Source organism: Bufo bufo, chromosome 1, assembly GCF_905171765.1.
Source record: "Bufo bufo chromosome 1, aBufBuf1.1, whole genome shotgun sequence".
NCBI lineage: Eukaryota > Metazoa > Chordata > Amphibia > Anura > Bufonidae > Bufo > Bufo bufo.
In genome coordinates, this window is record NC_053389.1 from 315,283,521 (window position 1) to 315,298,509 (window position 14,989).

At 42.0% G+C, this 14,989-nt stretch overlaps 1 protein-coding gene across 16 annotated transcripts in view; it reads right to left on the minus strand.

Moving 5' to 3' along the window:
- Positions 1-548: 548 nt before the first annotated feature.
- LOC121008577 (protocadherin gamma-C5-like) overlaps positions 549-14,989 on the minus strand; it is a 392,139-nt gene continuing 377,698 nt past the window's right edge. For all 16 annotated transcript variants that reach the window (XM_040441303.1, XM_040441294.1, XM_040441320.1 and 13 more), the window contains one exon: positions 549-3,207. In XM_040441303.1, the coding sequence (XP_040297237.1) occupies positions 2,993-3,207 (215 nt within the window). In that variant the 3' untranslated portion in view covers positions 549-2,992. The remainder of the gene's footprint in view (positions 3,208-14,989) is intronic.

Here is a 14,989-nt window from a genome sequence, read left to right on the forward strand (position 1 = left end):
ACACGTCACATTTGTGGAAATTTCCACATGTCTAATTGGTTGGCTTATGATGTAGGCCAACAATATTTCTTTGTGTAGTTCTATGCTTCTTGTAGATCTAGTGTCTAACCATAGTTATTGAATTATGTATATGGGTGGCACCCAAACCAATGGCTCTCTAGAAATGCACATGGAAACTGAATTTTGCCAGAGCAGCCAACAGTTAAATAGTTGTCTCTGGTCCATCCAACAAAGCAATCAACCATTCAATATGTCTCATTATAATGGTTCTATCAGTAGTAGGGAATGTTATTTGTATAGTGTACGTAGAATATTGAAATAAAGAAGAATGCTGCTTTCCCTTCCTGCTTTCTATCAGATTTCATCAAGAAGCAGCTATGGTGTCATCAGCAGAAGGCACTAAAACCTTAAGAAAATATGGGTCAACTCTAACAAGCTTTACCAGACGGCAATCTCTCTAAGAATATAAGACTTCTTATCTGTACTTTGCGTAATACAAAGCAAGCCATAGAGTCAGCCACACAATTAAAACCCCCACACGCCAACAATTTGAAGAAAACATTTTATTTTTTTTATTTTTTTCCCAAAGAAAGAAAGCAATATAAAAACAGAGTATAAAACTTGCATGTGATACAGTGACATGGGTCTATATGGATACAGGGAGGGAAAGAAGCATATATATTTTTATATAATATGTAAGTATTATTCAGTATTAGACACATTGAAAAGGACAGATGCATTTCAACTCATGTACATTGATATCACAAACCACACAGAAAGATAGGAGAATATTAAAATACTGCTGTCCACAAGTTAGCTACTGGGATGAGATAAGCACTTAATTGTTACAAGACAATAGCATCTCTACAATGACATAACCTTCTGTTTCTTCAAGAGAAAGAAAAAATAGCAAAAATGTATCTACTGCTAAAAGACTCACGTGACTGCATTAGTTAATAGTATTACAAGCAGCGGGAATGGTTACTATTACAAGCGATCAGGGGGAGGGTCATGAGTAATTCTATTTGTTCCCAAAAAATCTAGCTTTATATGGATTTACATAGGTAACTGTTGACGTATATAGACTTAGTGATGAAGATCCTGGCTAAAAAAAACTTCATTGCTTCTGAATGATGTATTATTAAATCAGAGGAGAAATGTCATCATCATCAGTGGTCCAAAAAGTAGAACATCATGAGTGCTTTATGACTTGCTAAACTTGCAACTACAACTGATTGCCCATGATGTCTGATGGTGCTAAGTACATATCAAATATATGGGCCACCATATAGAATGATACTGTAAGCCATAATAAATAGTCTAATCTACATTCAACTTCTGAATTGCACTTGAATAGTGCATTTTTGATGGGGTTGTGACTGTCGAACATTTTGGACTGGTTTGATCCAACATTAAAATTTTGGGCAGGATTACATTTAGGCCAAGGGGGTGGTTATAAAGAATGGCCTAATATCTACTATTCCTAACGTATGAAAATACTACATAACAGTTTTATTGGAAAAATATGGTTTCTCCTCCAATAATTCATATTTTTGTAACTGTACAAACTGAAATAAAATTGTTGTCAAACTTGACTGGTTTCTAAACATATCTCACCTTGTATTTTATCTGGATAATATGATACTTTAATGATGCCTAACATTTTATCATGATTGACTCCAGCCTTGATTCATTTTACAGTATATCATTGTGAATAAAATGAAGAAAAATGTAATTTATGTACGGGTTAGAATTTGACTATTCCTGGCAAATATTTATCATAATCTCCTCCCCCTGCTGAATCTACCCTAGCCATTTCGACCTGCACTAGACAGGTTTACTTTTCCCATTCTATATAAAGAATGAATTACCCCATGCTAGTTACATGCAACAATTTCCCTATGTCTGGTGGAGTTGCAGACAATTTGCAAAAATTAGACATGCATTTCTTTGTGCACAAGTGTAAAGAGTCCATCTTGCCACTCTGGAGGAGCAAAACAAAATGGAACTTTCCATTAGTGTTTCATGTACATTAAATTAGGTGAATATTCTAAATCCATAACTGGGGGAAACAAAAATCTCCAACATAGTCTTCTCATAGAAAATAAACAAAAACATCAATAAGTACAGTATTAAAAGAAGTACTGCACAAGACCATTGACACTCTTTATAAGTAGTTGTTGTACGATCACTACATATATATAGCATTTTTTACATACTTCAGGAAAAAAAAGTTGCACAATTTGTTTACGTCTCACTGCCATTTTATGAACCAAAACAATATCCATAAGAATTTGACCCATTAATTAACATCAGTAGTTTTTGCCCCATGCTTTCGTACATTCTTACTCCTTTTAAATCCCTGCCCATATTCCAATGAATAGTGTGTAGAGTCAATAAAATGGCTGCTTCTACTGTGTTTATAATCTTACTATCCAGTTTTTAGACTCAATTAATATTTTGTTGAATTCAGGTCACTTATTTCCAGATACCCACATTTTGATGCCAAACAAATCTCTTTGATTTCTGCCAATAGTTAAACAAAATAGAAATGGGTATAAAGCCAAGAATCACCCTTGAATACCTGAATGTTTCATAAATTAAAATAATCACTTTACTGGAATTATATACAATGGAAGAAGTTCCACAAGGTGTCTATGTGGAAGCAAATCAAATTTAAAAGCTTGTAAAAAGAGTGCATATCATCATGAAATTATCTTGCACTAATACAAAATCTTAGCTGATATTGACAGGGCACTTGTTTCCGAAGTTAGGAATAATGTTTTCATCATCAGAGCTGGAAGCAGAAAAAGCCACCAGTGGAGGGGATGTTCTGCATCCAGCTCTAATAATGACACATTCTAACTATTGATTTTCTTATGTGTCCATAGATGAAATTTAACTTTGCCCTAACATTTTTTTGTTTTTCAAATCAGGAACTGCTCCAATTATTTTGCCCTGTTGATGTAAGCAAACTCTTTAATAAAGATTATTACTTCTTTTCCTTCTTGCCAGATTTCTTCTTGTTGCCTCCTCCTTTTCCATCACGTTTTCCTCCAGCGTTAGTTGGTGTCAAAGTACTTCCTGGTATGTAGACGTTTTGTCGGTAGTCAGGAACATGCTGCAGGGTGAACTGAGGTCCGTAACGAGCACTGAGGCCCATGGTTCCTGTTCCTCCTCCAAGTCCAGAAGTTCCCTCAGCAGCCTCTGTAATGTAAAGTCAAAAGCATAGATGTTAATTTATGATTGCATCATGTTTTTCCAGTTATTTTGTGAAGAATATTTATGTACATTAATAGCAACATATTAGGAAAAATATTACATCAGAATTAATTGGTTTTCATGAAAGCATGTGATATTTGGAGATCTTTATACACCTTCAAAGAGCTATTTCACCCTTCTACCTCTCTGAGTCTGAGTCTCAACCAAACACCCATACAATACAGTCCCAAGTGGGTCTCTGCAATCTCAGGGTAAAAATTTCATATTAAAAGTGCACCTTTTGTTTTGGATGAAATATGCTAATTGAGGTAAATCTGCTAGAGTTTATTAAACATTTATGACTATTATTTAAGCTACAGTTGGCAGATCAGTTGGTCTCTTTCTGTAGTTCATGTAAATCTTAAAAGAACCTCTACTCTGCTTTCTAAACCCTTAGTTAAAGCTGTCTACAGTAGTTATAATGTTGACATGCAAGTGTTAGCAATTGCTACTTCCTTGCGGATTTTGTCACAGGTTTGCCTTGATTTTCCTCCTATGAATCACAGTGAGTGAATGGTACCATGAAAATCTGCAGCAGTCCCACAACATAATGGACATTCCACTGGTTTAAAAAGGCATAGCATTCAGTGATTTATGTGCTGTTTATGTCCACTGCCTATTCATTTTTTTTTCACATATATGCAGGAGCTCAGTATATGTGGTGCATACAAGTTTGGAGTAAAGCGGAGTACATAATATATTACAAAGTTCAAGCGACAAGGTAGAGATTTGTTAGCAGATGTCTACAGAAACCAGTCAATCCTATGTTCACAATATTCACAACAGAAAAGGAACTTTTACCAGTCTGAATGACTGAAAATAGGTTTTATTACTTTAGACATTTCTGATAATTATAGAATACAGTGGGACACATAAAAGGGGTTCTATAGTTATTTTCAAAATTAAACCCCCATTATGAAGCCAAGGCTTTGTGTTTGTGTCCCCCCCATGCTCTTATTTTGACCCTTGGACAGATTCTTCACCCGCTTGGCTGTTTATATTGTATTTCCTCTGGAGAAGATTATTGCTTAGGGATGAAACCGGCTACGACTGGATCACTCTCTCTAAAGGCACTAAAGTCTGGCTCTATGGTACAAACATTGCTAAAATATTAAATACTAGACTAAAAAGCAAAGTAATTTCTAATGTTTGTAGGATAAAATGAAGCATAATGACGAGGCTTGTGGTTTTGATCCTGGTCAATTTTGAGAACCAACATATTTTTGAAAATAATTTTTTGAAAATTTTTATAGTATAATGATGTACACTGCATGCAACATACACAAGCACTTGGCAAAAACTCTGATAAAATTCTTGTCAATGGGAAAACATCTTATCTCAAAGAGCCAACGAACAGATGGCAGTGTTTCCATGCAATGTAAGCAGTAATGTCACACTTTACAGTATTAGTCAAACATGATCCAACACAGAAGTTAAATCATTTGCTTGCTAATTTATAGAGGGGTTGTCAAGATCATATTCTAGAAACTAGATTCCTGGATTTTAATATACAGTAGCTGATTTGTATACTTAAAAAAGAAAATTGGAAACTAAATCAGTTTGTGAGTTGTAAGTCTTTAATTTTCCGCTCATATCTCCTATTTGAACTGTATGCTATATTTTAGGTGGGATGGAAACAATGGCAGTGCATAATAAATATATTGTTATAGAGGTGCCCATATATCTATTATGAGGTGTATAAGACCTTGTCTGGTTCAAACAAACCTTTTAAAGGGGTTGACCAATTTATAAGAATGTATCCTAAATGGCCATACAGTGCATACTATGGCACAATAAATTCATAGCAAGCGATTGGCTCACCTGAGCTGCTGTTAAGAGGACCTCTGGCTGCTCATCTATGTGTGACATTGCAACCTATGGTAATCATTATGGCCGGCATGTGTGGCCGCCCTCCATTCATTTCTATGAGGCCGCCGAAAATACGGCTATTTCTGTCAGCCCCATAGAAGTGAATGGAAGTGGTGGCCGTGCAAGTGCAGTGTGTTCCCATTCCTTTCTATGGGGATTCCAAAAATAGCCGAGCACCAAGCATTCCAATAGGAATGCTTGGTGGTAGCTGGACCCTGGGATCCTAGTTTGAATCCAACCAAGGACAACATCTGCATGGAGTTTGTATGTTCTCCCTGTGACTGTGTGGGTTTCCTCCGGGTGCTCTGGTTTCCTCCCACACTCCAAAGACATACTGATAAGGAACTTAGATTGTGAGCACCACTGGGGACAGCTTGATGCTAATGTCTGTAAGCACAGCAGAATATGTCAGCGCTATATAAGTGCATAAAATAAATAAATGATAAATAAAAAGGGACCCAAGGAGCAGTAAAGGAGCTACAGAGAGCAGGTGAGTTATATTTTTTTCAACAAGTACAATAGGCTGAACTTGAAATAAAATAAAAAGTTCATAAAGCTGAAACTCCTCTTTAAGGTTACTTTTATGTATTTAGAGATGCACTGTGAGTCATTTATTATACTTTCTAGGGTGTTGCAGATGTCACCCAATGTCACAACCAAAGGGCATAGCGTTCAAAGGCTATTGTATAACTGTACAGGTGAAACTCGAAAAATTAGAATATCGTGCAAAGTTCATTTATTTCAGTAATGCAACTTAAAAGGTGAAACTAACATATGAGATAGACTCATTACATGCAAAGCGAGATATTTCAAGCCTTTATTTGTTATAATTTGGATGATTATGGCTTACAGCTTATGAAACCCCAAAATCACAATTTTAAGGTACCCTTTGCTTAGGGGGTATGGATTAATTAGCTGACTAGAGTGTGACACTTTGATCCTAGAATATTGAACCTTTTCACAAAATTTTAATTTTAAGCTGCATTAATGCAATTTCTTTTAATTTGCATTACTGAAATAAATGGACTTTTGCACGATATTCTAATTTTTTCAAGTTTCACCTGTATAATGAACTATAGCTGACTAATGTGATATAGTAAATTTGTTAATTCAGTCTATGAATATCCTTACAACAAGAGATGAGCGAATCGAAGCTGATGAAGTGGAATTCTATCCGAATTTCAGGAATGGTAACGAATCACATTTTTTTCCTAAAATGGCTGCTGCACATGTTAAGACATGGAGCAATGAACTCTGGGAACGAGGGATCACCCACAATGCCATGCATGCAGCCAATCAGCAGCCAACCAGCCCTGTGATGTCACACCCCTATAAATAGCCTCAGCCACCTTGGATTCAGTTATTTTCCAGTGTACTTAGTGCAGGGAGAGAAAATAGGCGCTAGGGATAGTGCTAGGAAAGACTTGAAAACTTATATTTTGCTCAGTAGAAGTTCAGGGAAAGAGCATTAGAAGTGTAGGGAAAGGATAGAGAGAAATTATTCCACAGTATTGAATCAGAACAGGGTTTAATAGGGGAGTTTACAGCCAGGGCAACAGGAACAGTCCTATTACACCTTGCTGCACTGACTGAGAATCCAAATTGCCATTATACTGCTGCTCATTTCAGCATGTGGTGAAGTGAGAAAATTACAGCACTTTTTGGCGTGTATATATTATTTGCCATTCACGGGCTCAGTTATATGTTCTAAAGCCTTTTTTTGGCATGTATTAGTGGGGAAAAAGAAAAAGGGCTTATTAGCAATTGTGTGGTGAAGTGGAAAAATTAAAACCCTTTTTGGCATGTATTAGTGGCAAAAAAACAACTTTATTTGACGTTCACGGCCTCAGTTATATGCTCTAAAGACTTTTTTTTAGCGTGTATTAGTTGGGGGGGGGGAAAGGGGCTTATTAGCTGATGTGTAGTGAAGTGAGAAAATGTAAGCTCTTTTTGGCATGTATTAGTGGGAGGAAAAATGGGCTTATTAGCCGTTGTGTGGTGAAATGGGAAAATTACAGCCCTTTTGGGCATATATTAATTTCCTTTCTATTTACTTATTTGATTTAACAGTATGTCAGACAGAGAAGTGACAGGCCCTTCACAGGGGAAGGGCACAGGCCTAAATGTTTCTGGCGCAGGGACAGGTCACAGCATAGTAAGGGGCGTGGCAGCAGGGGTCACTTCGAGAGGCCTGAGCTCCCAGTGTCAGCTAGCGGTCGTGTCTTGACCAGCAACCCAGCGGTTCTTGAATGATTGACTCGATCTTTGACTTCTTCGCAAAGGACATCAGACACCCCAAGCCAAGAGTCGTGGGTTCATCAGACACAACCCTTAGTTAGCAGGGCCCAGGAGCAGGCCCTGTGCCCTCACCTGTCCTCAACATGCCTCGGTCCTTTTCTGTTCCCTCAGCCAGAGAAGTACTATAAGCTGTGGGCTCAGCTCCACTATACAGCAAGGATGAGCTACTGGAGGACAGTCAGCAGCTATTGCCCATCCAAGATCTGGAGGAGACATCCGCTGCTTCCTGCGGTAGGCGGGCAAGTAGTGATGATAAAAGTGGCGTGGGAGCTGGTGTTGCGAGCGGTCAGGCTCCTGGCTCAGAGACTGTTGAGGAGGAAATCAGTGACGTGCAGACAGTACTCGATGATGATATAGCCTATCGCAATTGGGAGCCGGGTGATGAAGGGGCTTCATCATCATCATGAGAAGAGGGTGGCAGCTCGCCCGGGGTAGACCACCCACTTTGCAGGAGCATACTGGCCCGGAAAGTAGTGGTGCAGAGGTTTCCGGAATCAGCAGCGGTAGCAGTCAGTCAGTGCGGAGTGTTGGGGGTAAAATCACCTAATCGGCGGTGTGGCAGTTTTTTGTTAAGCCGCCAGAGGAGGTGAAAATGGCCATTTGTAGAATCTGTGGGCAGAAGGTGAAGCATATTCAGGGTGCCAATGTTGGCACCATGGCCCTGCGTCAACATATGCAGCGTCACCATAAAGTGGCCTGGGAAAACCGTGGCTCCCGATGTGGTGGTCCAGCCTGCTGCAGCAACCGCTGCAGCAACCAGTGGCAGGCATCCGATTTCAGGCAGTCAAGGATCCACCACCTCAGCTGAAGGGAGCTATCTGTCCTTCCCTGTCCTGATGCTTCTGGTACTCCTCCTACTCCTTGTCAGTCATTCCATCAGCAATCGATCATCGAAGCGATTGCCAAGAGACAACAGTATGTGTGCACTCATCCAACGGCACAGAAGCTGAATGTGCACCTGGCTAAGTTGCTAGTGCTGCAGTCCCTCCCTTTCCAAGTGGTGGACTCTGCACCTTTCAGAGAACTGATGGCTTGTGCCGAGCCAAGGTGGAGAGTCCCAAACCGTTATTTATTTGCCAAAAAGGCAGTACCAGCTCTGCACACGTATGTAGAACAGAAGGTGGGCCATTCCTTGAGCTTGTCGGTGTCTGCCAAAGTGCACGGCAGCGCCGACGTGTGAAGCTGTAACTACGGTCAGGGACAATACATGTCCTTTACGGCCCACTGGGTGAATATGGTTCCTGCACAGCCACACCAGCAACTTGGCCAGGTGACGCCTATTCTGCCTCCAAGTTCTCACGCCATTGGTCCTGCGACAATGTCCGCCTCTGCCTCCTCATCGGTGGAGTGTCTTCAGTCTCCACTGCAGGGACAATTCACAGTGCCCCTCCAGCATACCACATGTGAGTCCACGGCGGTGTCATGCTGTTCTGCCTGGGCAAATGGAGTCACACAGGGGAGGAACTGCTCCACATCCTTCATCAAGAAATCGAATTCTGGCTTTCTCCGTGACAACCTTAAAATCGGAACCATGGTGACCGACAAAGGGAAGAACATGGTGTCAGCGCTGCGTCAAGGAGGGCTGAGCCATGTGCCCTGCATGGCGCACATGTTTAATCTGGTTGTCAAGCGTTTTTCTGAAGTCTTCCACCCATCTGCAAGACATCCTAAAAATGGCCTGGAAACTTTGCATGCACTTCAGCCACTTGTACACCGCCAAGCACACCCTCCTTGAGCTACAGCGGAAGAACGGCGTCCCGCAACATAGGCTGATATGCGACGATTCCACCCGTTGGAATTCCACCCTCCATATGTTGGACCGATTGTATTAACAGAAAAAGGCCATAAAGGATTTCTTGATGATACAGGTGGATAAAGGTACTCCCCTGTGTAACTTCGATGTTAGCCAGTGGCAGCTCATGCGTGACACCTGCTGTTTGCTCGTGCCCTTTTGAGGAGGCCACTTTATTTGTCAGTCGCCAGGACTACGGGATGAACAATGTCATATCCTGGAAAAGATGCTAGTAAATCTGGCTGGTCAGAAGACTGGAGACGTTGCTCCTACATCTCAAGGTCACATGAGCCCTGTAGGGGCTGAACTGGAGGAGGAGGACATTGGAGCACAAGCAATGTGTAGCGAAATGGGTAGTTTTTCTACACAGGTGACAGAAGAGGAGATGCAGGAGCAGCCGGAGGAGCAAGAGGGAGATGAGGAAGACGAGGCAGATGACCCAGACACACCGTGGCAGTATGAGGTGGAGATGGAGACAGGGAGTCCCTCCGAGTCACTTGCGCAAATTCTTGCTTGCGTAGTGACAGCCAAATTGTCACCACTTGGCAGAGGGATGACTATTGGCTCTCCACTATGTTAGACCCTCGCTACCAGTCCAAAATGGGGTCCTTTTTTCCACCCGCTGAGAGGGAGAACAAACTTAACTACTATAGAGACATTCTATGTAGTAAGTTGGCTGCTGCCTATCTGCGCCATCGTCCATCCTCTCACAGGTATGACCAGGGGGCCCTCTGCACTCACATTATACTGCCATGGCTGCTGGGGGGGGGGGGGTGGCAGGAGCAGTACCAGCTCCATCAGCAGCAGCCTGAGTCTAGAGTCGCTGATGACCAGCTTTCTTCACCCGCATAGTGAAGAAACTACTCACCAGTAGCTAGACATAGAGCAGAACCTGAACCAGCAGGTGGTGGCATACTTGGAGTGCACCCTGCCAGCCGTCATTGACGATCCGCTGGATTTGTGGCCACAACTGGCCAACTTTGACCTGGAAAAGCTTTCCTGCCCGGCCAATAGTGTGGCATCAGAGCGGGTGTTTTGTGCGGCGGGGGCCATAGTTACCCCAAGGAGAACTCGCCTGTCCACCAAAAATGTGGAGAGACTGACCTTTGTCAAGATGAATTAGACATGGATCAGCCTGGATTTCCACCCACCAATGCCTGATACATCAGATTAGATCATCCATGCTGCCTCAAATCTTGACAAAAGAGTCCGGTTTCTTCTGGCTACCTGCCTCAGCTACTATTCTGATGCTGCCACCCGCCTGATGCCACACATCTGATGCCAAGTGCTCCTTCCTACATCCACCATCTTCAGCAGGTACTGTTAGTGCCACCCACCTCCCCCCTTTGTCACCAGGTCACTCTGTGGTATCCTGATGCTGCTGCCACCTCCACACTATGTCTACACCTCCATGCCTCCTCATGCTGCTGCTGCCACCTCTACATCTGTCATTGTGCCACTCTGTGGCCTCCTCATGCTTCTGCCACCTCCATACTATGTCACCTTGCCACTCTGTGGTCTCCTGATGTTGCTGCCACCTCGACAGTCTGTCACCTTGCCACTCATGCTGTTCCCACCCTCCCCACTTCATGACTGGGCCACTATTTTTCCCTTTTGGCTTGGTTGACATCAAAATTTATTTGACCCTTCTTCTGATCTGTCAGAAGGAAAGAAAAATGAGACACACAACGGATCCTGTCTGTGTAGCAGCTGTAAGGTCTGTATGATCCCATCAGAATTGGCTTATAATTTGGTAGCCAAATTCAGGAGTGGGTACAAAACACATAAGACATGCAAATATTCCATTCACATGTCATCTGATATACTGGGTAACTACCTGTCTGCTGACATCCTGGGTAACTTCTACCGCTCTGTGATAGAGAGCATCCTGACCAATTGTGTTACAGTTTGGTATGGGAATTGCTCTGTTGCTGACCGTAAGGCACTGCAGCAGGTGGTGAAAACTGCCCAACGCATCACAGGGACTCCACTTTCTGCCATTGAGGATGTTCACAAGAAGAGATGTCTACGCCGGGCACGCATCATTCTTAGGGACTCCACTCATCCTGCCAATAAATTATTTCAGCTCCTTCCCTCTAGAAGGCGCTACAGGACCCTTCAGACTAAAACCAGCAGGTTTAGGAACAGCTTATTTCCCACAGCTGTCACTCTACTGAACTCAGTCCCCCGATGAACCTTTCCATCCACGCTCATTTAACCTTCTACACTCCTTCTCCCATGACCATGATCATGACTGTCATTCATTCTCAATATTCACTGTATGTTCACATTGGTTACTGCTATAGTTTGGGAGACTGTCATAGCATAAGTATCTGTTATATACATATACATTAGCACATCTGCATATCTGTATATACAGGGAGTGCAGAATTATTAGGCAAGTTGTATTTTTGAGGATTAATTTTATTATTGAACAACAACCATGTTCTCAATGAACCCAAAAAACTCATTAATATCAAAGCTGAATATTTTTTGAAGTAGTTTTTAGTTTGTTTTTAGTTTTAGCTATTTTAGGGGGATATCTGTGTGTGCAGGTGACTATTACTGTGCATAATTATTAGGCAACTTAACAAAAAACAAATATATACCCATTTCAATTATTTATTTTTACCAGTGAAACCAATATAACATCTCAACATTCACAAATATACATTTCTGACATTCAAAAACAAAACAAAAACAAATCAGTGACCAATATAGCCACCTTTCTTTGCAAGGACACTGAAAAGCCTGCCATCCATGGATTCTGTCAGTGTTTTGATCTGTTCACCATCAACATTGCGTGCAGCAGCAACCACAGCCTCCCAAACACTGTTCAGAGAGGTGTACTGTTTTCCCTCCTTGTAAATCTCACATTTGATGATGGACCACAGGTTCTCAATGGGGTTCAGATCAGGTGAACAAGGAGGCCATGTCATTAGATTTTCTTCTTTTATACCCTTTCTTGCCAGCCACGCTGTTGAGTACTTGGACGCGTGTGATGGAGCATTGTCCTGCATGAAAATCATGTTTTTCTTGAAGGATGCAGACTTCTTCCTGTACCACTGCTTGAAGAAGGTGTCTTCCAGAAACTGGCAGTAGGACTGGGAGTTGAGCTTGACTCCATCCTCAACCCGAAAAGGCCCCACAAGCTCATTTTTGATGATACCAGCCCAAACCAGTACTCCACCTCCACCTTGCTGGCGTCTGAGTCGGACTGGAGCTCTCTGCCGTTTACCAATCCAGCCACGGGCCCATCCATCTGGCCCATCAAGACTCACTCTCATTTCATCAGTCCATAAAACCTTAGAAAAATCAGTCTTGAGATATTTCTTGGCCCAGTCTTGACGTTTCAGCTTGTGTGTCTTGTTCAGTGGTGGTCGTCTTTCAGCCTTTCTTACCTTAGCCATGTCTCTGAGTATTGCACACCTTGTGCTTTTGGGCACTCCAGTGATGTTGCAGCTCTGAAATATGGCCAAACTGGTGGCAAGTGGCATCTTGGCAGCTGCACGCTTGACTTTTCTCAGTTCATGGGCAGTTATTTTGCGCCTTGGTTTTTCCACACGCTTCTTGCGACCCTGTTGACTATTTTGAATGAAACGCTTGATTGTTCTATGATCACGCTTCAGAAGCTTTGCAATTTTAAGAGTGCTGCATCCCTCTGCAAGATATCTCACTATTTTTGACTTTTCTGAGCCTGTCAAGTCCTTCTTTTGACCCATTTTGCCAAAGGAAAGGAAGTTGCCTAATAATTATGCACACCTAATATAGGGTGTTGATGTCATTAGACCACACCCCTTCTCATTACAGAGATGCACATCACCTAATATGCTTAATTGGTAGTAGGCTTTCGAGCCTATACAGCTTGGAGTAAGACAACATGCATAAAGAGGATGATGTGGTCAAAATACTCATTTGCCTAATAATTCTGCACGCAGTGTATGTATACATCAGTACATCTGTATATTTGCTCTCTGTATAGCAATATAAACACCTGTATACTTAACTTATTTGTACATAATCTGTACATAACTATTCCTACCTTCTACACTAGATTCAGGAGGTGGGTAATCTAAAATGTAACATTTATTGATAATGCAGATAAAATAATTCCTAAATTAAGAGTGCAATAACAGACCTTGGGATATAACAGATGAATGTACACTGGCTGACAGCCTAGGTGTCCATCCCAATTGAAAGATACATATAAACACTAAAAATAGTGCACGGCGGCACCAGAAACCAGTTGTCCTACCGGTACCGTGAGACAGGAAACGGAACGTTCACCCTTGACAATGCTCCAATGGCAGCTTCTCCATAGATGTTGAAAAAATGAAAAAGATGATGTCAGGCAGTGATACACAAGAGTGTAGGGTCCCTGTATAGGCCCTATGGCTAACTAGCAAGCATGACCCTGATTCTAAGATATGGGTAGCAGCCTCACCACAGGGCACTCGTCCTTACAAGGACGACCCCGTCCGGAACCTGTCCCTGAAGATAAGACTAGAAGTCCCTAAAAGGATCTAGAAAAAAAGCTCCCTACACGCATGTTTCACTGCCTGCAAGCAGATGTGTATATACCGCAGGTAGTTCATCAGGGGAGATAGAGAAAAGAACACCAGGGATAAGTATTAGGTAAGTACTAAATCCCTAGAAACCAGCCTGAACAAATTCGTCCCAGTTGTAGCTTTGTGCGCATTATTTAGCTGCATATCCATAGTCTCTCCATCTATAGAGACCGCCCCAGGAGTTGTCCACCATCTGGGCAAACCTCCATCACTGGCTGACGAATTTGTTCAGGCTGGTTTCTAGGGATTTAGTACTTACCTAATACTTATCCCTGGTGTTCTTTTCTCTATCTCCCCTGATGAACTACCTGCGGTATATACACATCTGTTTGCAGGCAGTGAAACATGCGTGTAGGGAGCTTTTTTTCTAGATCCTTTTACGGACTTCTAGTCTTATCTTCAGGGACAGGTTCCGGACGGGGTCGTCCTTGTAAGGACGAGTGCCCTGTGGTGAGGCTGCTACCCATATCTTAGAATCAGGGTCATGCTTGCTAGTTAGCCATAGGGCCTATACTGGGACCCTACACTCTTGTGTATCACTGCCTGACATCATCTTTTTCATTTTTTCAACATCTATGGAGAAGCTGCCATTGGAGCATTGTCAAGGGTGAACGTTCCGTTTCCTGTCTCACGGTACCGGTAGGACAACTGGTTTCTGGTGCCGCCGTGCACTATTTTTAGTGTTTATATGTATCTTTCAATTGGGATGGACACCTAGGCTGTCAGCCAGTGTACATTCATCTGTTCTATCCCAAGGTCTGTTATTGCACTCTTTATTTAGGAATTATTTTATCTGCATTATCAATAAATGTTACATTTTAGATTACCCACCTCTTGAATCTTGCCTTACCTCTGGTAATCTGGAGCGCAGACCTCTACCTCGGTTTGACCTCCCTAATCAGTGATTGTAGTTCTACCTTCTACACTACCCTTATCTGTATATTACCTGTTTTTATTGCACTTGCTACTCTTTGCACTTCTGATTAGATGCAAACTGTATCTCGTTACTCTGTATTTATATATGTGTAATGACAATAAAGTTGAATCAAATCAAATCTCTGTTTTGGATCCACTCCTGTTTTTTTTGGGCATTAGCAATACTTATGGATTACTGACAAAATGCTGACTGAGTGAAGGCGGATGCTCAACAGTCAGGATTCGTTTTTGTGGGTGTTATTGTTCTGACAGATCAGAGGAAGGG